At 42.5% G+C, this 25,818-nt stretch overlaps 1 protein-coding gene across 2 annotated transcripts; it reads left to right on the forward strand.

Moving 5' to 3' along the window:
* Positions 1 to 1,878: 1,878 nt before the first annotated feature.
* Positions 1,879 to 25,818, forward strand: LOC139418107 (exocyst complex component 3-like 2a). 2 transcript variants are annotated; one of them, XM_071167300.1, is made up of 13 exons: positions 1,879 to 2,129; positions 3,648 to 4,139; positions 7,726 to 7,946; positions 9,774 to 10,503; positions 11,723 to 11,837; positions 14,641 to 14,751; positions 14,932 to 15,032; positions 15,136 to 15,246; positions 17,717 to 17,852; positions 18,107 to 18,229; positions 20,140 to 20,295; positions 21,558 to 21,679; positions 25,156 to 25,818. In XM_071167300.1, exons 2-13 carry the CDS (start codon positions 3,673 to 3,675, stop codon positions 25,472 to 25,474), a joined length of 2,712 nt encoding a protein of 903 aa, XP_071023401.1. In that variant the 5' UTR covers positions 1,879 to 2,129; positions 3,648 to 3,672; the 3' UTR covers positions 25,475 to 25,818. The 2 variants fall into 2 exon arrangements, with proteins under 2 accessions (XP_071023401.1, XP_071023402.1); XM_071167301.1 differs by lacking the exon at positions 1,879 to 2,129 and adding an exon at positions 6,837 to 6,959 and having other exon boundaries at positions 4,034 to 4,139.

Raw genomic sequence — 25,818 nt, forward strand, 5'->3', positions numbered from 1 at the left:
AAGCTAAGGCTTTCGACTCTGTCAATCACCGCATTCTTATTGGCAGACTCAATAGCCTTGGTTTCTCAAATGACTGCCTCGCCTGGTTCACCAACTACTTCTCAAATAGAGTTCAGCGTGTCAAATCGGAGGGCCTGTTGTCGGACCGGTGACACAGGGTTCAATTCTCAGGCCGACTCTTTTCTCTATATGTATCAATGATGTCACTCTTGCTGCTGGTGAATCTCTGATCCACCTCTACGCAGACGACACCATTCTGTATTTACAAAATATCCTCCAACACTTTACTCAGCAAACTCGATGTAGTCTATCACAGTGCCATCCGTTTTGTCACCAAAGCCTCATATACTACCCACCACTGTGACCTGTATGCTCTCATTGGCTGGCCCTCGCTTCATATTCGTCACCAAACCCACTGGCTCCAGGTCATCTATCTTTGCTCGGTAAAGCCCCGCCTTATCTCAACTCACTGGTCACCATAGTAACACCCACCTGTAGCACGCACTCCAGCAGGTATATTTCACTGGTCATCCACAAAGCCAACTCTTCCTTTTGCTGCCTTTCCTTCCAGTTCTCTGCTGCCAATGACTCTAACAAATTGCAAAAATCACTGAAGCTGGAGTCTTACATCTCCCTCTCTAACTTTAAGCATCAGCTGTCAAAGCAGCTTACCGATCACTGTACCTGTACACAGACAATCTGTAAATAGCACACCCAACTACCTCATCCCCATATTGCTATTTACCCTCTTGCTCTTTTGCAACCTAGTATCTCTACTTGCACATCATCATCTGCACAACTATCACTCCAGTGTTAATGCTAAATTGTAATCCCTACTCTTCTACATTTGCACAGACTGTACATAGATTTTTCTATTGTGTTATTGTTTATGTGTAACTCTGTGTTGTTGTTTTTGTCGCACTGCTTTGCTTTATCTTCGCCTAGTCGCAGTTATAAATGAGAACTTGTTCTCAACTGGCCTACCTGGTGAAATAGAAGCCAACACTGTTCCCTATCAGTGTTCTGGCTGGCTTTTGTAGAGTCAAATCAAATCCAACTTAATTCAAAGCACATTCAATGGACACTTTACATGCATGTGTTTTAGGTTAGGGCATACTGATACTCTACAGATGACAATTCTATGGAAGTCGGACACCTCAATTTAATCTTTGGATATTAACACTAAAAACAAAATCCAGGACCTTGATTTAACAGGCAGTTCAAATATTGTCTTTGTATGATTGTTAGACACTGGTCTGAGACAGCTGTGTTCTTCAATTAAATACAACTATATTTACCCAATCAGGGGCAATTAAGAAAACCATAGCCAGATTATATCAACATCCTCAACTAATACAAACAACAGACATCACCTGTCGCAATTACATCACCCTTTCTGTTGGTTATATAGGAAATGAGCGATGGTCCACAATTCCACCACTAGAGGGCACAGGAGGACAGAATGGATCCCTGGTGGTCCAAGAGTTAGAAGTCACTACTTTTGAAGTTTGCATGGAATCTATTAGTATTGACGTGCTTAAATCGTAAGTAAAGGTTTCTAAGCAAAGCAACCATCTTAAGAAATGTAACTAGTATCTTTGAATATGAGCTAAATATCAGTTCTAGATGTCTGACTCCTGACGCACTGTGGGCCTCAAAATACTTCTTTGTTATTGAAGATATCAAACACACCAGCCCATTATCTGTTCACATGATCTCTTCGACATCTATATTACAAACAGTTTTTAACATTTTCCAGAATATTGTATATGTTAGACTGACCGCATGTCGAAGCAGTGCAGGCGATTGTTTAAATGCTTCATAGAGTACATTTGCTTGGAAGCCATTGAAGATACACTCTGTTACTCAGGTCAATTCAGAATGTAAAAGCACCACACACTTATCAACTGAAGCTCAGACATTAATACAACACACACACACACACACACACACACACACACACACACACACACACACACACACACACACACACACAGTTTCCTCAGGAAAAAGCATAATTGTCAGCTACAATACAACCAGTCAGAAAAACCGGGTGAGCACAGTGCTCTCCTGAGCAACAGTGGAGATACACACACAGTGGATGACATTCCACTGAGACACTGCACAAGGTAAGAGGAATTAAGAATTTATCTTATTAAGGTGCAGCTCTGATTGCTGTGCCTCTTGCCGTCCTTTCTCTAAAACTTTAAAGCTGATACAATAATGCATATAGCTTTGCATTACCGTTGTGATGGTGTGTTCTGGTTTGCTCTAAAATACTGTCTCTGAGAGTTCATGAGATATCAAAACGTTTGATTGAGAAGGATACCTTACTGTAGTCTGTCTGTCATACGTATTATATTGTATCTTCAGGAAGTCCTTTAGATTTATAGCTCATAAAGTCTACCTTGTTACAAGGAAATAAAAAATGAAGTGTATGCCACTGTGGATTGTTTTGCTGTTCTTCAGAAACAGGTAGATGTTTGTTTACAATCATCTATGGTCTATGCTATAAGTACTTGAAAATAACAAGGTAATACTTTGTACTATTTAGTACTACAATTTGGTAACTAAATCCTAGGATTTGGTACATACAGGGTCATAATTAACCATTTCAGTGTGGGCCTTTTCAGACACTGACAAGGTTTCCAAGGAACAAAAAGGGAAAAACAAGTTTTATCATCAATATGATATATTTCTAGACAGGGCTAGGTATTTTCATATACCTTTAATGTTTCCATTTACCAGGACTTTAAGAACAACTAGTTACTATGTTGATTTCTAGAGATTAACCACTGTGTTCCACTTTATAATAAGTGTGGCTATAATACCTATACCTGTGCATTATACAGTAGTGTATGAGGACACATTGTTACATAGTAGTCTACAGTACTTAGTGTAATTACATACAGCAAACTAGTGTCCCAGGCAGCCAAGCACTAAAACCACTTGACCCAATCAATTCTTTCACCGTGAATTTAGGGAGGAATTTTAAGTGATTTCATCAAGACCGATGTTATATCAAGTTGTTTAAATACTTAAGTACTTTAGTGAAACAAAATAATGTAGACAGCCGCAGACAGACACCGCTTTTTATTTCCTGAGTTAAAAAGAGGGACTTTACATCAAATCTCCTCATAGAGTGGATATTAATTAATGTGCAACGTCATTTCCTTCCCAATATTTTATTTCAATAATTAAAATAAGACAACTAGACTTAGCTTTTAAGTATTACCTACTAAAGAATTTCAAAGTAAAACTGATAAAATGGATTTTAACACACTTGTGTGAAACCCCATGCCATAATCTTCCCCCGGGGTAACAGCACCCCCGGGGTGGGCCAGTTACCCATACACATGTTCTACTGTCGGTAACTTGAGAACGCTGCTGGGTAATCGTCTGTGTTTGTATTTAATCGCTGAGTAAAGCCAATACAGAATAGTCTCATTGCAACAGTTCTTATGCTATTATAATTTTCTGTAGGTCCTCAATTACAACGTTACTCTCTCATTCATTCTGGTTTTAGCTGGCATGTTCTGTTCAACCTTTTCCAGCCCACACTCATATTGAGCTCTTGGTATTGCTAGCCTAACTATGATCTGTGATCTCTTTCTCTGTTCTAACTAAGTGGCCTTGTGTCCTTGCAGTATTTGATCCCTGAGCACAAGCATCATGCCCATCCTTAAAAACCTTCCAGGGAGGACCAGGAGTAATCATGGGAACAGTGAACTCATCCTGCCCAGGTTAAACTTGGACCTGAGTCCCTTCGAGGAGGTGAACCTGGAGGAGGAGAGGAATGAGGGCGACCCCCCCATTTTGGTGGGCCGTGGAGCAAAATCCCTCCAGTGCAGGTTGTCGCGAGATGGGGAAGAGGAGGAGAATGAGGTGAACATGGAGAAGCACGGCACTGGGGCCCCTAAAGGAGGAAGTCCCCTGAGGGGGACTCTGGAGCGACTGTGCGGCTCTTCCCCCCTGAAGACCCTGGGGAAGTTGGGTAAGGGGCTGCGTATGTCGGGGTGCAGCGTGTGGGGGACCAGCCCGTCCCTGCGAAGCCCCACGGACCCCCACTCGCCCCCGCCAGAGAAAGAGAAGAGGAAGGGCATCCGCAGGAGCTCAGAGGAGATCATGACCCTGCTACGGTAAGTGGGATGGAGGGTGTTGATCTAGGATCAGATGCCTTTTAGATCATAATGAATAAGATTGCATGGACAGGGAGAACCATTTCCACTCTGAGACGCTTTATAAATACAGGTCCAGAGCCACAGATTAACATAAATGTAATGTCTCTCTATATATACAGTGCCAATAGAAAGTCTACACCCCCTTTAACTTTTTTCACATTCTGCTGCCTTAAAATGTAATCTTAAAAGGGATTCAATTAATTTGTTTCTACAGATCTACACAAACTAGTCGACATTTTCAAAGTGAAAGAAAGTACATTTTTCTAAATTATTATTATTATTATTATTATTTTTTACATACAGTGCCTTGCGAAAGTATTCGGCCCCCTTGAACTTTGCGACCTTTTGCCACATTTCAGGCTTCAAACATAAAGATATAAAACTGTATTTTTTTGTGAAGAATCAACAACAAGTGGGACACAATCATGAAGTGGAACGACATTTATTGGATATTTCAAACTTTTTTAACAAATCAAAAACTGAAAAATTGGGCGTGCAAAATTATTCAGCCCCTTTACTTTCAGTGCGGCAAACTCTCTCCAGAAGTTCAGTGAGGATCTCTGAATGATCCAATGTTGACCTAAATGACTAATGATGATAAATACAATCCACCTGTGTGTAATCAAGTCTCCGTATAAATGCACCTGCACTGTGATAGTCTCAGAGGTCCGTTAAAAGCGCAGAGAGCATCATGAAGAACAAGGAACACACCAGGCAGGTCCGAGATACTGTTGTGAAGAAGTTTAAAGCCGGATTTGGATACAAAAATATTTCCCAAGCTTTAAACATCCCAAGGAGCACTGTGCAAGCGATACTATTGAAATGGAAGGAGTATCAGACCACTGCAAATCTACCAAGACCTGGCCGTCCCTCTAAACTTTCAGCTCATACAAGGAGAAGACTGATCAGAGATGCAGCCAAGAGGCCCATGATCACTCTGGATGAACTGCAGAGATCTACAGCTGAGGTGGGAGACTCTGTCCATAGGACAACAATCAGTCGTATATTGCACAAATCTGGCCTTTATGGAAGAGTGGCAAGAAGAAAGCCATTTCTTAAAGATATTCATAAAAAGTGTTGTTTAAAGTTTGCCACAAGCCACCTGGGAGACACACCAAACATGTGGAAGAAGGTGCTCTGGTCAGATGAAACCAAAATTGAACTTTTTGGCAACAATGCAAAACGTTATGTTTGGCGTAAAAGCAACACAGCTGAACACACCATCCCCACTGTCAAACATGGTGGTGGCAGCATCATGGTTTGGGCCTGCTTTTCTTCAGCAGGGACAGGGAAGATGGTTAAAATTGATGGGAAGATGGATGGAGCCAAATACAGGACCATTCTGGAAGAAAACCTGATGGAGTCTGCAAAAGACCTGAGACTGGGACGGAGATTTGTCTTCCAACAAGACAATGATCCAAAACATAAAGCAAAATCTACAATGGAATGGTTCAAAAATAAACATATCCAGGTGTTAGAATGGCCAAGTCAAATTCCAGACCTGAATCCAATCGAGAATCTGTGGAAAGAACTGAAAACTGCTGTTCACAAATGCTCTCCATCCAACCTCACTGAGCTCGAGCTGTTTTGCAAGTAGGAATGGGAAAAAATGTCAGTCTCTCGATGTGCAAAACTGATAGAGACATACCCCAAGCAACTTACAGCTGTAATCGCAGCAAAAGGTGGCGCTACAAAGTATTAACTTAAGGGGGCTGAATAATTTTGCACGCCCAATTTTTCAGTTTTTGATTTGTTAAAAAAGTTTGAAATATCCAATAAATGTCGTTCCACTCCATGATTGTGTCCCACTTGTTGTTGATTCTTCACAAAAAAAATACAGTTTTATATCTTCATGTTTGAAGCCTGAAATGTGGCAAAAGGTCGCAAAGTTCAAGGGGGCCGAATACTTTCGCAAGGCACTGTAGATGTCTTGACACCCCAGAGTTAATACCTGGTGGAAGCACCTTTTGGTAGCCATTACAGCTGTGAATCATTTGGAATAAGATTCTACCAATTTTGCACTCTCTTATGGCAGCATATATCAATTGGTTTTTTTCCAAAAATTGCTCAAGCTCATTTAGTTTGGTTGGGAATGATTGATGAACAGCAATATTGAAATGTTGTTTCTGATTTTCTCTTTTAAGTCAAGATTGTGATTAAACCACTCAGGAACACTCAACACCTTTTGGAAAGCTATTCTGGTGTGTTTCGGCATAAATATTTGTGTAATTGTCTCTCTGAAAAATAAAACCCTATCCTAGGGTTAGGTTTTCAGAAGACTGAGGCTTTGCTCCTTTCATATTTATTTTGATCCTGACAAACTCCCCAGTCTCTGCCGATGACAATAGATACATTTTAGATACGATTTTAAGGCCACAAAATGTGAAAAAAGTCCAAGGGGGTGTATACTTTCTGTAGGCACTGTAATATGACTAAGTTAGACACTATTTTGTAGCACTGTGATAGCTGTAACGAAATGACGGAAATGCTCACAGCATATAGCATAATCATTTCCTAATTGGTTATGGAATGTAAAAATTCACCATGTTTATGTGTGGAACTCCCTTTGTTTGCTAATGCTATCTTGTGTACCTAAGCATTGAGTGAATGGCACTACGTATAACCGGGACATTGTTTTCACTTTGACTGTTGCAGCCAGGGAAAGGCAGCCATCAAAAATTCCAATCTGGATTGCTTAGAGCAGGGATGGGCAACTTTGATGGGGGTTGGGGCCACAAAAAATCAGAACTCATCATGATGGGCCGCAGTTTCTAACAGGTCTGTGTACCCACATCCATACCCACATCCATACCCACATCCATACCCACATCCAACCCACATCCATACCCACATCCATACCCACATCCAACCCACATCTATACCCACATCCATACCCACATCCAACCCACATCCATACCCACATCCATACCCACATCCAACCCACATCCAACCCACATCCATACCCACATCCATACCCGCATCCATACCCACATCCAACCCACATCCAACCCACATCCATACCCACATCCAACCCACATCCATACCCACATCAAACCCACAATTGACTATCAGTGACTGACATAATGAGAAACTGCTGATGCACAACCAAATTTTGAAATGGCACCTTGTGTGTTCTACTATTCTAACTATTCTACTATTCTTAGTTGAGACCCTGATTGAGTTCCTGGGAAATTTGGAAATTTAACTGAGGGCCTTCAAAAGGGGGGCTGTGGCCCCCAGTTGCCCATCCCTGGCTTAGAGCTACAAGCACCTCTCAAGCATTTAAATAACTGCTTATTTATAGCAAATGGTAGTCTGGATATGGTAGTCACCTGTTAGCATTGACCCTTACAGTATTTGATAACACGTATGTATCCCATTCCATTTATATTTGAGATGGAACCTTAATACCCACACAATATCTCTGACTCTGGGAATCCACACATAGCTCTTATCTCTCTTCAATGCCATATTGTGAGGTTGACAGCGTAACAAGCCATAATATAGTTCCTATTTTCTCCTGATGGTTCTCTTCTGCTTCTAGATTTGCAGGGCGGCGGAAGCAGACACAGCGTAGAGAGAGCCTGCCCTGCGGGGACCTGGGCATTGACAGCGAGGATGAGTCTCGCCGCCGGCCCTCCTTCCTCAGGATGGTCAACCTTAGCAAACTGAAGAGGGAGTCCCTGTCGGACCACAACTCCCAGGAGGCCGAGAAGGAGCTGGAAGAGGAAGAGCCAGTGGTCAAACCTAGGGAACCACTCTCAGGTATACAAGGTGCTCCAAAACAAACCAATCAAGTGGGGAGATATGGTATGTGTTCTGCTGGTCCAGCCAATCACAGGGCACATAATCTGAAACCTCTGAATCATGTAAGGATCAATGCAGGTTACCTCTGTCTGTGGCATGTCAGTCAGCGTTGTACGTTTCAGTGTTCACATTATGAGCCAACCTCACTTGAGTCTATTAAGTCGGAAACTCAGGAACTTCCTGGTCAGCTCCTGCAGTACTTCCTCCACCAATCCCACGCTGGTCTCTGATGAGCTGTGAGCGGTCCCCAGATCCCCTCAGTCATCGGGTTCAATCAGCACCAGACTATGAAAGCAGGAAATGACTGCACTTCCTCCCACTGCTGATCCCTTCAGATAAAACTTAATCCAGAGCTACTGTTCACAGAGCTCCGTAGGGAGCAAAGCAGACAAGGGACAGTCAAAGGACAGTATAGTATATAGCATGCCCAGAAAAAAAATTGCAGACCTCCACAAGTCTGGTTCATCCTTGGGAGCAATTTCCAAATGCACATTCATCTGTACAATCAATAGTACGCAAGTAAAAACACCATGGGACCACGCAACCGCCGTACCGCTCAGGAAGGAGACGCGTTCTGTCTCCTAGAAATGAACGTACTTTGGTGCGAAAAGTGCAAAGCAATCCCAGAACAACAGCAAAGGACCCTGTGAAGATGCTGGTGGAAACAGGTACAAAAGTATCTATATCCACAGTAAAAACGAGTCCTATATCGACATAACCTGAAAGGCTGATCAGCAAGGAAGAAGCCACTGCTCCAAAACCACCATAAAAAAGGCAGACTACGGGTTGCAACTGCACATGGGGACAAAGATTGTACCTTCGGAGAAATGTCCTCTGGTCTGATGAAACAAAAATAGAACTGTTTGGCAAAAATGACCATCGATTTGTTTGGAGTAAAAAGGAGGAGGCTTGCAACCTGAAGAACACCATCCAAACCGTGAAGCACGGGGGTGGCAGCAACATGTTGTGGGGGTGCTTTGCTGCAGGAGGGAGGGACTGGTGCACTTCACAAAATAGAATACATTTTGAGGAAGTAAAATGATGTGGATATATTGAAGCCACATCAAGACATCAGTCAGTTAAATCTTGGTCGCAAATGGGTCTTCCAAATGGACAATGACCCCAAGCATACTTTCAAAGTCGTGGCAAAATGGCTTAAGGACAACAAAGTCAAGGTATTGGAGTGGCCATCACAAAGCCCTGACCTCAATCCCATAGAAAATTTGTGGGCAGAACTGAAAAAGTGTGTGCATACAAACCTGACTCAGTTACACCAGCTCTGTCAGGTGGAATGGGCCAAAATTCACCCAACTTATTGTGGGAAGCTTGTGGAAGGCTCCCGAAACGTTAGACCCAAGTTAAACAATTTAAAGGCAATGCTACCAAATACTAATTGAGTGTATGTAAACTTCTGACCCACTGGGAATGTGATGAAAGAAATGAAAGCTGAAATAAATCATTCTCTCCACTATTATTCTGACATTTCACATTCTTAAAGTAAAGTGGTGATCCTAACTGACCTAAGACAGCAAATATTTACTAGGATTAAATATCAGCAATTGTGAAAAACTGAGTTTAAATGTATTTGGCTAATGTGTATGTAAACTTCCAACTTGAACTGTATCAGCACCCTTCAGTATGTCAATGTTGAAAACATGTACTTTTTCTCCTCACTTACCCCACACCTCCTACACATATGGCAATACTCTGTACAAACCAATAGACTAAATAGACTAAACAGTTTGAAAGGGATTCCTCTATCTGTCCTTTCCTCTCTTCCCTCAGTGCTGGAGATCCTACAGCTGGTCAACCAGAGGGACCTCCTCCTGGCCGACACACACATCCAGGAGCTGGAGCACGAGTGCGAGCTGCTGGCCTTCCTGCCACATCCCTCCACGCCTCCATCCACACCCCCCGTAGTGACCCCTCCTGGGTCCTTCGACAACCCCTCCAGTCCCAACGCTTCACGGGACGCCAGCAGGCGCAAGGCCAAGGATGTGGAGCTGCTGTATGAGGCCCTGCAGAAGGAGATGTGGGACGTGGTGAGGGAGTCCCTCCGCCAGCCAACGGCCGGGCCCAACCTGGGACTGGTGGTGCTGGTCATTCAGCAGGAGGAGCAGGCTGACATGTCCCAGGCCCAGAGAGAAGAGACCCAGACCCAGCCCGTAAGGGAGGGCCTCCAGCCCTATCATAGCCAGAGGCCCCGTCAGCTCAAGCTGAAATGGCGGCAGGCGGTGGCGGAAGCGGCAGACTGGAGCCTGCCGCAGCAGGTGGACACTCAGGCGGGGCAACTGGCCTCATACCTGGAGAGGTTAAGGGGACGCATGGTGGACGACCTGGACGCGGCACGGCGGAACGTGGTGTCGGTCTACCCGGAGGAGTTCCAGGCCTTCCAGGTGTATGTACAGAGCTACCACCGGGCGGTGGCCAGACGCCTGAAAATCATTACCAGCTCCCAGCTTCAGATCACTGACGTTTACTCTATGCTGGACTGGTTCTACAACATCTACAACAGGTCAGTGTCAGAAGTCATAACATAACAACATTAAATGTATACACTCTTAGAAAATAAGGTACTACCTAGAACCATAAAAGGTTATTTAATTGTCCACTTAGGAAAACCCTATGAAAATGGTTGCGTTTGAGCATATCAATTTTGTCAAGTCGCCTTTCAAAGTGTGTTACATTATGTGGATAAACATTTTCAGACTTGTGCCTACATGTCGACTGCATGAACTGCATGAACCACGTGATCAAAGGTTATGATGTTTTGACTGCAGTCAGCTGCAAATTCCGGCCGTTTCTCTTCATCAACTTCATCCTGCAGCCATCACCTGCATTGTTGGAGGCTCTATTGTCAACCAATCATTAGGGTGTTTTTGTTTGACCCGCGTGAAAGTCCATTGGTATACATTGGATATATACAAATTAATTATATATATATTTTCGCATCAAGTTTTTATTATTTCTATTCATGTATTTAAAAACTCCCACCCCCCATCCGGCAATCTGATAGCATATGTAAAATCAATCATGAGATAAACAAAAATAAACTAATACAAATAAATGCAATAGTAGAATAATGAATTAATAATACTCAATAATACATCACATTACATACATCAAAAAGAGTAACAAATCATAGAAACTCATTCATGGATGTACAGGTACTTTGGACAATAGTTCAGAAATTAATGTGATATTTGAGACCTCTCTCTCATCAACTGTACAATGTACACACATATGATTTCAGTTTGTGATTGTGTGATCTGGGGGTTAGAGACATGCTTATTTTGATATTATCAAGAAAAACTTTCACAAACAATGGCAACTACGTTGACACTGCCATGTTCATCTAAGCCTTGCTGTAGGAAAACCACAACAGTGTCTGACATTTTTGGCTGTTTCAGATGCACCTCCCCTGACTGCTCTTGTCGACATTCGTCTACAGTCGGCTACGTTAGCCTTACAACTCAAACGCCCCCATTATCAATTTTTGGTTCCAGTGGAACCCTTTCATTAATACAATGTTATACGTTCTTAGTAGAACCTGTTTCACCACCAAAAATATATATTTTTTAAATAAGAGTGTAAGACAAGAACATCAAGGAAGTCCATGTACGTGAATATTAACATAGATCTTTACAGGTATTAGTTCAGATCTGAAATGTGAGACTTGACTGGATGGTGACACATAGTATCTCTTCCTCACTCTCCCTCTTGTCTTTTTTAAGGGATGTCCTGGGCACCGTTGGCATGAAAACCCCAATTAACTACTCCCGACTGGAACCCCTACTGCACCAAGACACAGTGGACCAACTGGAACAGGACTGCCTGAACACTGTCAGGGTAAAATCACATTGCTTTTAAAGTGCAATTCAACCTCATATTCATTATCTCCAGCACCATACTAGTGTCTACATGTGTGAAAATGGCGCATTTATATGATCTGTGGTTGAAAAGATAAGGTCATAAAAAATGCTTCTCTTTTACATCACAGGGATGGGATTAAAAGTAAGAAAAACGGTTAGCTTTTCAAAACCTGTTTCTAGTCACTTTACCTTACATTCATGTACATATCTACCTCAAATACCTCATACCCCTGCACATTGATCTGGTACTCCCTGTATATAGCTCCACATTGATCTGGTACTGGTACTCCCTGTATATACCTCCACATTGATCTGGTACTGGTACTCCCTGTATATAGCTCCACATTGATCTGGTACTGGTACTCCCTGTATATAGCTCCACATTGATCTGGTACTGGTACTCCCTGTATATAGCTCCACATTGATCTGGTACTGGTACTCCCTGTATATAACTCCACATTGATCTGGTACTGCTACTCCCTGTATATAGCTCCACATTGATCTGGTACTGATACTTCCTGTATATAGCTCCACATTGATCTGGTACTGGTACTCCCTGTATATAGCTTCACATTGATCTGGTACTGGTACTAACCTGTATATAGCTCCACATTGATCTGGTACTGGTACTCCCTGTATATAGTTCCACATTGATCTGGTACTGGTACTCCCTGTATATAGTTCCACATTGATCTGGTACTGGTACTCCCTGTATATAGCTCCACATTGATCTGGTACTGGTACTCCCTGTATATAGCTCCACATTGATCTGGTACTGGTACTAACCTGTATATAGCTCCACATTGATCTGGTACTGGTACTCCCTGTATATAGCTCCACATTGATCTGGTACTGGTACTCCCTGTATATAGTTCCACGTTGATCTGGTACTGGTACTCCCTGTATATAGTTCCACATTGATCTGGTACTGGTACTCCCTGTATATAGCTTCACATTGATCTGGTACTGCTACTCCCTGTATATAGCTCCACATTCATCTGGTACTGGTACTCCCTGTATATAGCTCCACATTGATCTGGTACTGGTACTCCCTGTATATAGCTCCACATTGATCTGATACTGGTACTCCCTGAATATAGCTCCACATTTATCTGGTACTGGTACTCCCTGTATATAGCTCCACATTGATCTGGTACTGGTACTCCCTGTGTATAGTTCCACATTGATCTGGTACTGGTACTCCCTGTATATAGCTCCACATTGATCTGGTACTGGTACTCCCTGTATATAGCTCCACATTGATCTGGTACTGGTACTCCCTGTATATAGTTCCACATTGATCTGGTACTGGTACTCCCTGTATATAGCTCCACATTGATCTGGTACTGGTACTCCCTGTATATAGCTCCACATTGATCTGGTACTGGTACTCCCTGTATATAGCTCCACATTGATCTGATACTGGTACTCCCTGAATATAGCTCCACATTTATCTGGTACTGGTACTCCCTGTATATAGCTCCACATTGATCTGGTACTGGTACTCCCTGTGTATAGTTCCACATTGATCTGGTACTGGTACTCCCTGTATATAGCTCCACATTGATCTGGTACTGGTACTCCCTGTATATAGCCCCACATTGATCTGGTACTGGTACTCCCTGTATATAGTTCCACATTGATCTGGTACTGGTACTCCCTGTATATAGCTCCACATTCATCTGGTACTGGTACTCCCTGTATATAGCTCCACATTCATCTGGTACTCCCTGTATATAGCTCCACATTAATCTGGTACTCTCTGTATATAGCTCCACATTGATCTGGTACTGGTACTCCCTGTATATAGCTCCACATTGATCTGGTACTGGTACTCCCTGTATATAGCTCCACATTGATCTGGTACTGGTACTCCCTGTATATAGCTCCACATTGATCTGGTACTGGTACTCCCTGTTTATACCTCCACATTGATCTGATACTGGTATTCCCTGTATATAGCTCCACATTGATCTGGTACTGGTACTCCCTGTATATAGCTCCACATTGATCTGTTACTGGTACTCCCTGTATATAGCTCCACGTTGATCTGGTACTGGTACTCCCTGTATATAGCTCCACATTGATCTGGTACTGGTACTCCCTGTATATAGCTCCACATTGATCTGGTACTGGTACTCCCTGTATATAGCTCCACATTGATCTGGTACTGGTACTCCCTGTATATAGCTCCACATTGATCTGGTACTGGTACTCCCTGTAAATAGCTCCACATTGATCTGGTACTGGAACTCCCTGTATATAGCTCCATTCTTGTGCATTTTATTCCTCTTGTGCTACTATTTTTCTTTCTATTATGAATTTTAACTCTGCATTGTTGGGAAGGGCTCGTAAGCAAGCATTTCAAGTCTACACCCGTTGTACTTGGCCCGTGTGACAAATAACATTTTATTACATTTTATTTGGAGGGTATTTTCTTGCTCCCCAAGTCACCGCAAATCACATACTGTAGTGTTTGAAAATCATTGTTTTAACTTTCGATGATATCATCAGGTAGAACCTTTTAATTTTATATATCCTTCTACAAAACATAGAAATGCGCCATTTTCACATCTGTAGAGACTGGTATTGTGATGGCGATAATGAAAATTAGGTTGAAAAGTGGTGGAATTGTCCATTAATACTGAACACTGTCGGGGGGGAAAAATCCCACCTACCGAGGTAATGGTTCTGGCACTAATCTAATGGTACTGAAACTTCCCATACTTGTTTCTTGGGTAGGCAATGGACTTCATGGTTGTGTGTTCTGTTTATCGCAGGAGAAGGTGTCCACAGAGCTCACTCAGGTTCTGGATGAGGAGGAGAGGCGGTGGGCCCAAACGCTGCACATAGAGGAGTACCAGTCCAGTCTGGCCCGCTCTGTCATCCAGGTCTGTCACACTATCACTCAGAGACACTACTGTACAGTAGATCTGTAGGTCACCATTGGACATTGTGGCAAACAACTCAAAGACATTTGTAAATCTCCCATTAATATTGGAGTGACCTATTTTGGGTGGTTGGATTTTGAATTTCCTGCTCTGATCAGTATCTGTGCATGGTTGTTACAGAGACTAAAGGTAGACCTGGACAGATCCACAGCTGTAAACCCGTTTCTGGGGGCCAGGGTGGCCCGCTGCAATCTCAATGGACTGTCTGACTTCCTATATAGGTGAGGAGAAGATGTGTTTATAAAGACATGGACATTGAGTTCAATCAACAACCTCAATGTGAATCAATATATGGATTTAATTTCATCATGTTACTATGTCCAGTTTCCAGAGAAAGGTGGAGATGTTCCATGAGACCCAGGCTGAGTTTGGGGACCGGGGCGATGGATACGTCTCCAGGACCATCTCTCTGGTCAACTGCTGCCCGCCTCTCAGGTAGATACCCAGACAGAGAAGTCATCTCCTGTGGCATCTGTGTTAACTGATGCTCCAATCAAATGCTTATCAAAAACGTGTATTTTTCAGTTGGTGAAGTGGTGAATGGGACGAGAGCGTCTCCAGTTAGCTAGCTAACATTGCTTACAATTAGTTGGCAATCTTGTTAAAGTTGACAAGTAAAATTGTATTTGTCACATACGCCAAATACAACAAGTGCAGACTTTACCGTGAAAAGCTTACTTACGAGCCCCTTCCCAACAATGTAGTTAAAAAGTAAGACAATTAGCAAATAGATAACAAAGAAAATAGTAACACAATAAAATAACAATAACGAGGCTATATACAGGCAGTAGTTGGGGTGATTGATTGAGGTAATATATACATGTAGGTTTTGTTAGGTGATTGATTGATTGAAGTACTATGCACATGTAGGTAGGGGTAAAAGCAAAAAGTCTGGGTAGTTAGTTGATTAACTGTATAGCAGTCTTATGGATTTGGGGTAGAAGCTGTTAAGCAGTCTTTTGGTCCCAGACTTGACTTTCCGGTACCGGAAGATTTTTAGGTCCTTCCTCTGACACCGCCTGGTATAGAGATCCCGGATGACAGGGAACTCAGCCCCAGTGATGTACTGGGCCATACGCACTACCCTTTGATGCGCTTTGCGGTTGGATGCCGAGCAGTTGCCATGCCAAGCGGTGATGCAGCCAGTCAAGATGCTCTCAATGGTGCAGCTGCAGAACTTTTCAAGGATCTGAAGGCCCATGCCAAATCTCTTTAGCCTCCTGAGGGGGAAGAGGCATTGTTGTGTCCTCTTCACGACTGTGTTGTGTTTGCACCACGGTATGTCCTTAGTGATGTGGACACAGAGGAACTTGGCGCTCCACCGTCATGTCGTCAGCAAACTTAATGATGGGGTTGGAGTCATGTGCGGCCACACAGTCGTGGGTGAACAGGGAGTACAGGTGGGAGGTAAGAACGGGGGGACCCAGTGTTGAGGGTCAGTGTGGCAGATGTGTTTTTGCCTACCCTCGTCAGAAAGTATCCAATTGCAGAGTGAGGTGATTAATCCCAGGATCCTTAGTTTAGTGATGAGCTTGGAGGTCACTATGTAGTCAGTGAAGAGCATTCTCACATACGTAGGTGTTCCTTTTGTCCAGGTGGGGAAGGGCAGTGTGGAGTGCAATAGAGATTGCATCAACTGTGGATCTGTTGGGGCGGTATGCGAATTGTGGGTCCAGGGTGTCTGGGATGATGGTGTTGATGTGAGCCACGACCACACTTTCAAAGCATTTTATGGCTACATATGTGAGTGCTATGGGTCGATAGTCATTTAGACAGGTTACCTGGGCGTTCTTGGGCACGTGGACTATGGTGGTCTGCTTGAAACATATGTAAGACTGTAAGACCCATATGGGAGAGGTTGAAAATATCTGTGAAGACGCATGCCAGTTGGTCAGCGCATGCTCTGAGTACCCATCCTGGTAATCCGTCTGGCCCTGCGGCCGCATCAGATGAGCGTCAGAGCCGGTGTAGTAGGATTTGATCTTTGTATTGACATTTTGCCTGTTTGATGGTTCGTCGGTCGTAGGGGGATTTCTTATAAACATCCGAATTTGTGACCTTCTCCTTGAAAGCCGGAGCTCTAGCCTTTAGTTCAGTGCAGATGTTGCCTGTAATCTTGGCTTTTGGTTAGGGTATGCACGTACCGTCACTGTGGGGACTACATCGTCGATGCACTTATTATTGAAGCCGATGACTGATGTGGTAAACTCCTCAATGCCATCGGGTGAATCCTGGAACATGTCCAATCTGTGCTAGCGGAACTGTCCTGTAGCTTAGCGTCCGCTTCATCGGATCTCTTCCGCATTGAGCATATCACTGGTACTTCCTGTTTGAGTTTTTGCTTGTAAGCAGGAATTAAAAGGATGGAGTTATGGTCAGATTTGCCAAATGCAGAGTGAGGTAGAGCTTTGCATGCACCACTGTGTGTAGAGTTTGTTTCTCACTCTATTTGCACAGGAGACATGCTGGTAGAAATTTGTTAAAACAGATTTCAGTTTCCCTGCATTAAAATCCCCGGGCCATTAGGAGCCACATCTTCTTGTTTGCTTCTGGCCCTATAAAGCTTGTTGTGTGTGGTCTTAGTGCCGGCATAGGGCTGTTGTGGTAAATAGACAGCTACAAAAAATATAGATGAAAACTCTCTTGGTAAATAGTGTGGTATGCAGCTTATCATGAGGAATTTTAACTCAGGCAAGCAGAATCTTGAGACTTCATTAATATGAATGATCATGCACCAACTGTTGTTGACAAAGGGACAAATAGATCACATGGTCAAATGATGTTATCCACATTATTAAGGTTGTAAATGGTTCAAACGGGTTTTCCAAGTCAGAAATACGAGTTTCAGATCATTCTTACACTACCTGAACTCACCAACAGTGTTTGCATTCCACTTTTTGTGTAGATCCTTTGTACAGCGTTGCAGGCAGTGTGACCCACAGAGCAATGAGGAGTCCACACAGAGAGCTAACTCCTCCCTGGACAGGATTGTTAACCAATCAGTGAGGGTTCTGACGGAAAGACTATTTGAGCACATCAGGGTGAGGCAATGTGCTTTTTAAATGTGTCCTCTTTTGGTAGGGCGCAGAAAATGTTTTCCTTATAATTTATTGACACAAAACATACATTTATCTTAACATCCCTTCCCCAATACACAACTTGCCAATTCCACACTCATATATGACTGATCAAACACAAACACACATGCTCTAACGTTTACACAGATGTGCATTTTGCAATAGGAGCATAATGTTCATCACTTCATGTGGGTCAAAGCTGTGTATTTCTGTTCCAGCCGTTCTTTGACAAGCTGGTGAAAAGGAAGTGGCTAAACAACACTGAGGCCTTTGAAGCCATCGAAGCAAGCGTCAAACAACACTTTAAGAAGTTCAGAAGAATGGACTGCCCACCTTATCAGGTCTCCACCAATGACCACATACCTAACACATGATAACATGTTGCACAAAATACATGGAATAAATATTTGCCCTTTCTATCCCAATATATTTAGTTTATCAACAGTTACAGTGCCCTTGGAAAGTGTTCAGACCCCTTGACTTTTCCCACATTTTGCTAGGTTACAGCCTTATTCTAAAATTGACTCAATTGTTTTTTGTCAACCTACACACAATACCCCATAATAACAAAGCAAAAACAGGTTTTTAGAAGATGTTGCTAATTTATTGCAAATGAAAAACACATTTACATAAATATTCAGAACCTTTACTCAGTACTATGTTGAAGCAACTCTGGAGGCGATTACAGCCCTGAGTGTTCTTGGGTATGACGCAACAAGCTTGGCACACCAGTATTTGGGGAGGCAGGGTAGCCTAGTGGTTAGAGTGTTGGACTAGTAACTGGAAGGTTGCAAGTTCGAATCCCCGAGCTGACAAGGTACAAATCTGTCGCATGTCAGTTAAGAACAAATTCTTATTTTCAATGACGGCCTAGGAACTGCCCCTGAACTGCCTAGTTAAATAAAGGTTAAAAAAAATAAAACATTTGTGGAGTTTCTCCCATTCTTCTCTGCAAATCCTCTCAAGCTTTGTCAGGTTGGATGGGGAGTTTTGCTGCACAGCTATTTTCAGTTCTCTCCAGAAATGTTCGATCGGGTTCAAGTCTGGTCTGGGCCATTCAAGGACATCCAGAGACCTGTGCCGAAGCCACTCCTGCGTTGTCTTGGCTGTGTGCTTATGGTCTTGGCCTGTTGGAAGGTGAAGCTATGCCACAGTCTGAGGTTCTGAGAGCTCTGGAGCAGGTTTTCATCAAGGATCTCTGTATTTGCTCCGTTCATTGTTGCCTCAATCCTCAGTCCCTGCTGCTGAAAAACATCCCCACAGCATAATTATGCCACCACCATTATTAACATTAAGGATGGTGCCAGGTTTCATCCAGATGTGACGCTTGGCATTCAGGCCAAGAGTTCAATCTCGGTTTCATCAGACCAGAGAATATTGTTTCTCATGGTCTGCGGGTCTTTTGGTGCCTTTTGTCAAACTCCAAGCTGGCTGTCATGTGCCTTTTACTGAGGAGTCGCTTCCATCTGGCCACTCTACCATAAAGGCCTGATTGGTGGAGTGCTGCAGAAATGGTTGTCCTTCTGGAAGGTTCTCCCATCTCCACAGAGGAACTCTAGAGCTCTGTCAGAGTGACCATCCGGTTCTTGGTCACCTCTCTGACCAAGGCCCTTCTCCCCCTATTGCTCAGTTTGGCAGCGCGGTCAGCTCTAGGAAGAGTCTTGGTGGTTCTACTTCTTCCATTTTAGAATGATGGAGGCCACTGTGTTCTTGGGGACCTTCAATTCTGCAGAAATGTTTTGGTACCCTTCCCCAGATCGGTGCCTCGACACAATCCTGTCTCGGTGCTCTACGGGCAATTCCTTCAATCTCATGGATTGGTTTTTGCTCTGACATGCAATGTCAACTGTGTGACCTTATATAGACAGGCGTGTGACTTTCCTAATCATGTCCAATCAATTGAATTTAACACAGGTGAACTCCAATCAAGTTGTAGAACCATCTCAAGGATGATCAATGGGAACAGGATGCACCTGAGCTCAATTTCTAGTCTCATAGCAAAGGGTCTGAATAATTATGTAAATATGTTTTTTCGGTTCCAAAATTTCTAAAAACCTGTTTTCTCTTTGCCATTATGGGGTATTGTGTGTAGATTGCTGAGGATTCTTTCTTTATTTTTTCATCCATTTTAGAATAAGGCTGTAAGGTAACGAAATGTAGAAAAAGTCAAAGGGTCTGAATACTTTCTGAAGGCACTTTATGTTATGACTGAGGGACTGAATGGTTGAGTGGTTGACTGTTTGATTGACAGAAACTGGTGGGGGAGATACACAGGCGGGTTTTGGTGGAGTATTTGCGTGCGATCATGCGAGGACGGGTCATCTGCACATCATCGAAGATGAGGAAGAGGATGGCATTCCGACTGCAGGACGAGGCCAAGCAGCTCAAAGGGCTCTTTAAAGACCTGGTCAGTCATCCCTCTGATTTACGGTCGTAATGACCATAAACAACTACAGTTGAAGTCGGAATTTTACATACACTTAGGTTGGAGTCATCAAAACTTGTTTTTCAACCACTCCACAAATAGTTTTGGCAAGTTGGTTAGGACTGTGCCTTTGGTTTTAGAAGCTTCTGATAGGCTAATTGACATAATTTGAGTCAACTGGAGGTGTACCTGTAGATGTATTTCAAGGTCTACCTTCAAACTCAGTACCTCTTTGCTTGACATCATGGGAAAATCAAAAGAAATCAGCCAAGACCTCAATAAAAAAAAATTGTAGACCTCCACACGTCTGGTTCATCCTTGGGAGCAATTTCCAAACGCCTGAAGGTACCACGTTCATCTATACAAACAATAGTACGGAAGTATAAACCACATGTGACCGTCATACCGCTCAGGAAGGAGACACGTTCTGTCTCCTAGAAAGGAACGTACTTTGGTGCGAAAAGTGCAAATCAATCCCAGAACAACAGCAAAGGTCCTTGTGAAGATGCTGGAGGAAACAGGTACAAAAGTATCCATATCCACAGTAAAACGAGTCACATATCGACATAACCTGAAAGGCTGCTCAGCAGCATGTCCTCTGGTCTGATGAAACAAAAATAGAACTGTTTGACTGTAATGACCATTGTTATATTTGGAGGAAAAAGGGGGAGGCTTGCAAGCTGAAGAATACCATCCCAACCGTGAAGCTACAAAATACTAATTGAGTGTATGTAAACTTCTGACCCTCTGGGAATGTGATTAAATAAATAAAAGCTGAAATAAATCATTCTCTCTTCTATTATTTTCACATTCTTAAAATAAAGTGGTGATCCCAACTGACCTAAGACAGGGAATTTTTACTAGGATTAAATGTCAGGATTTGTGAAAAACTGAGTTTAAATGTGTATGTAAACTTCCGACTTCAACTGTATCTGAACGCGATAAGATGATTTAGTTTAACACTCCCAACAACTGTTTTGTAACCCCAATTAACCTCTTATGGTCCAAGATAGCACCTTTTATTCTAAGAATGTAGGACTACAAATCCTGATAGATGATGTTGGTATTAATGTCTATGGTACGTCCACACAGAGCTTTTGTTTCAGAAAATGATGGATTGCAACTATCTGTTGATGGCTGATGGACAATGAGATGATTGACCTTTGTACTTATGCAACTCGTCCATATCATTTGTTTTACAAATGTTTATAATTACTTATCTTACATAATATTTCCTCTTTCAGGAGTCAGGATCCTCTTGGCTGGACAGTGTCCTCACTCACCTGGCTGACATCATTCTCCTGGAGGACACTCCGTCCATCCAGATGGAGGTTGCTGTTCTGGTGAAAGAGTTTCCAGACATACGGTAAGGGTTTTCATCATTTTGGGGAATACAGTACTGCGCAATGTTTTGAAAGTCCAGAGTTGGAAAACAATGAACAAATTTGGCAAATGTCGTTCATTGGTCACCATTTCCTATATACGCTATGCCACAGTACTCAGAACCTGCATGTCACGGTGCAGTTTCACAAAGTGCTATTTTTGACATCTGGACAAAGGTAGCGGAATTTAAGTCCACGTATAGACTTTCTGTTGACATAATAGGTCAAAACAAGGGAAAAAAGCATGGGAACATACCATTATTAAACTTTTACACTCCTGCCCGTATACAAGTTGAAAATGGCAAATTTGGGCACTGATAAACGACTAAATTGGAACGCAGTGTCTGTAAAATAACAAGCTATACATGACGTCAGAGCTCTGGCTCTGAGTTCTTATGGCTGCAACCCCGCTAACGGGATGATATGACAACAGCCAGTGAAAGTGCAGGGTGCCAAATTCAAAACAACAGAAATCTCATAATTAAAATTCCTCAAACATACATTTATGCCGTTTTAAAGGTAATCTTTTTGTTAATCCCACCACAGTGTCCAATATCAAATATGCTTTACAGCAAAAGCACCACAAACTAATATGTTAGGTTACCACCAAGCCACAGAATAAACACAGCCATTTTTCCAGCCAAAGATAGGAGTCACAAAAAGCACAAATAGAGATAAAATGAATCACTAACCTTTGATGATCTTCATCAGATGACACTCATAGGACTTCATGTTACACAATACATGTATGTTTTGTTTGATAAAGTTCATATTTATATAAAAAAATCTTGAGTTTACATTGGCGCGTTACATTCACTAGTTCCAAAAATATCCAATGATTTTGCATAGCCACATCGATTCAACAGCAATACTCATCATAAATGTAGATGATAATACAAGTTATACACATGGAATTATAGATATACCTCTCCTTAATGCAACTGCTGTGTCAGATTTCAAAAAAACTTTACGGAAAAAGCATACCATGCAATAATCTGAGACTGCGCTCAGAAATATAATACAATTAGCCGCCATGTTGGTCAACAGAAACCAGAAATTACATGCTAAATATTCCCTTACCTTTGATTATCTTCATCAGAATGCACTCCCAGGAATCCCAGGTCCACAATAAATGCTTGATTTGTTCGATAATGTCCATTATTTATGTCCAATTAGCTACTTTTGTTAGCGCGTTTGGTACACCTATCCAAACGCTCGTGCATTTCTTCGGACAAAAACTTCAAAAAGTTATATTACAGGTCGAAGAAACATTTCAAACTAAGTACAGAATCAATCATTAGGATGTTTTTATTATAAATCTTCAATAAAGTTCCAACCAGAGAATTCCTTTGTGTCTTGAGGAGGAATGGAACGCAAGTCGATATCATGTGGAATGCGCGTGACCAGGAAATGGCTCTCTGCCAGTAAGCTGACTCATTCAGCTCTTATTCAGTCCCACAGCACAGTAGAATCCTCATTCAAGTTTCTAAAGATGGTTGACATCTAGTGGAAGCCCTAGGAAGTGCAATTTAATTAATATCCCAATGTGAATTCAATTGGGCCTGGTTTGAAAATCCACCAACCTCACTTACTGTTTGGATTTCTTCTCAGGTTTTTGCCTGCCATTAGAGTTCTGTTTTACTCACAGACATCATTCAAACAGTTTTAGAAACTTCAGAGTGTTTTCTATCCAATACTAATACTAATATGCATATATTAGCAACTGAGACTGAGTAGCAGGCCGTTTACTCTGGGCACCTCTGGGCACTTTTCACCCAAGCTACTCAATAGTGCCCCTGCAGCCATATGAAGTTTTCACAACGCTCTATGGGTTTTGACTGATAGCCGTTCTGAACATGATCACCTTGCGCGACAAGACATTGCCCCCATCCCTCCCACTAATTGGGCAACTTTTGCAAATGTTTTGTTGTCTGAGTGAGTGCTGTAATGCTGTAAATGCTGTAAATGCTGTAAATTAAGAGGACTATAATAAATACCACTTTGAAATCATACAAGCAAGCCAAACACCCATGAGTCCAAATGTGCACTTCACATTTCCATATCATAAAACTCATGTCATATACCGCGTCAATGTTTATGATCATTATGTTTGATGTACAGTTACAAGATGACATGGTGTCATACCCTGGTTTGTTCTGAACAGAATTAATATATACGTTTGTCTATTGTGAAGAAAATTAGCACGGAACAAGCACTAACATGATCTGATTCCCTGAATTGCATTGTGAAAGCCTAACGCTGTAATATCGTATTTTATAACCTAGTTAGTCATGTTTGCAATAGAACAAGCTTAAAAATGATGCCCACCTGGCCCAGATAGCAATTTATAATGGACTGTTCTTGAACAGTAATTGTGTGAGTGCTGGGATGCAGAGTTGTGTTCCAAACAAAAAACCTCCAAGTGTGCTTTCTGTAGTTCCTCAATTGCATAGCTAGGAGAGCTGAAAAAAACACCTTATAGTTGAAGACTCTACTTTGAGTCATGAAAGTGCATTAAAATGACTTAGGAACTGTGAACACTTTGGAGAGGTGTGTGGCCACTCTCACTCAAACCCTTGTAATTCGTTTTGGCTTATGTTGCACCTACCCCACATTTTCCAGGAATATTCCTTTCATATTACTGAATGTATCCAGAGTATTGTCAGATTTCGTTATCAACAAACGAAACGAAAGTACAGTAAATGTAAAATGCACATAAAATCATTGGATTCAGTATTGTGTCAGGTGAACTGTTGCGTCCTCACCTTTGTCCTAATAATTTTCCCATAATTTCCAAACTGTTTCCTACCATGGTTGTGCATATGCATTTCATATGTATTCTGTAAGAAACATTTCAATTTAGTCCATATAGGTTGAGTGTACTGGCTTTATTCTTGGAGAGGACCAAGTGGCTGTTTTGAGTGGCAGAGGCTGGAGGGCCCCACAAGGTCCCAGGCCCCTCGTTGTTTGTGTGTTTTGTGGGGTCAGCTAAGGGCTGGCTAGCTGGCAGCGTACCCAATGTGTGACGCATGACCTGTGGCCAGGCAGACAGGAAGCTGCTGCAGAGTACTTCCTGTTCCTGCCACCCTGTGAGAGACAGTCTGGTGCCACGCTCTGGAATCAAAGGAGGGAGCTGGAGCAGGTCAAGACAACCTGGACACATGTTAACTCACTCAGGCACAAGGAGTGTCTGCAAGCATCACTCTTTTGTTTTGTTACTAGCCGCCTGTATTTTCATAGATCAATGTCTGCCGCCTACCACTGGGACTCCCCCAAATGTCTATTTGGGGTGAAATATAATTGAAAAAATGATCAATAGATCAACTGAACATAATAAGTCATGGCCCTTTGCTCTACAACATGATTGAATCATGAAGCTACCTGAAACCACGAAACACACTAACATCGGTCTCTATCTTCCCTATCTTTCCTTTCTCTTCCTCCCTTCATCCTACCGCAGGAAGAAGCACATCTCCACCCTGCTAAATGTGCGGGGGATGATACGTCAGGCAGAGCGCCAAGAGATCTTGAACGTGGTCCGAGACTTTGAGAGCAGCAACAGCTCTGCCCTGCCATGCAGGGATCATGCCCTCTTCTCGGACATCCCTGTCACCTCCGAGGTACATTGCATCAACCTGGGCCTCATCCGTGTTGCCATGACCGTCGCCAACTGGTTCTCAGAGGCCCGGCTTCGACGACACCGTAAGAGAAGCCCCAGGAACAGAACCACGCTGCCACCGGAACAACTGAAAGAGGACAAGGATATGGATTATGATTGACTTCAAGGAAATCGTATGGAGTTGATGCAAATTAAGTGTTTGGTAGAACAGAGGCTCGCTCACCCGTAATTCTGTATCCATGTGTGCATCTCTATGACTACTTGATACTGATGGAGCTTTAAGATCGAATTGTTTGGATTTCTGCTTTAAATAAGAGAAGTAGAAGTTTGTTGATGACGACACTTCGAAGAGTACTCAATCTTAAATTCTGTCATATTACTATATGTGCTGCGACTACTACAATGGGGCAAAATCACAAATTACTGTGAAACTTACTACTACTGATAAGAAATGCAAAGTCCCCATAGAAACATGAAATTAAATGTTTTTAATTCTTCTGTAAA

The sequence above is a fragment of the Oncorhynchus clarkii genome, chromosome 10 (assembly GCF_045791955.1).
Source record: "Oncorhynchus clarkii lewisi isolate Uvic-CL-2024 chromosome 10, UVic_Ocla_1.0, whole genome shotgun sequence".
In the NCBI taxonomy this organism is placed as follows: domain Eukaryota; kingdom Metazoa; phylum Chordata; class Actinopteri; order Salmoniformes; family Salmonidae; genus Oncorhynchus; species Oncorhynchus clarkii.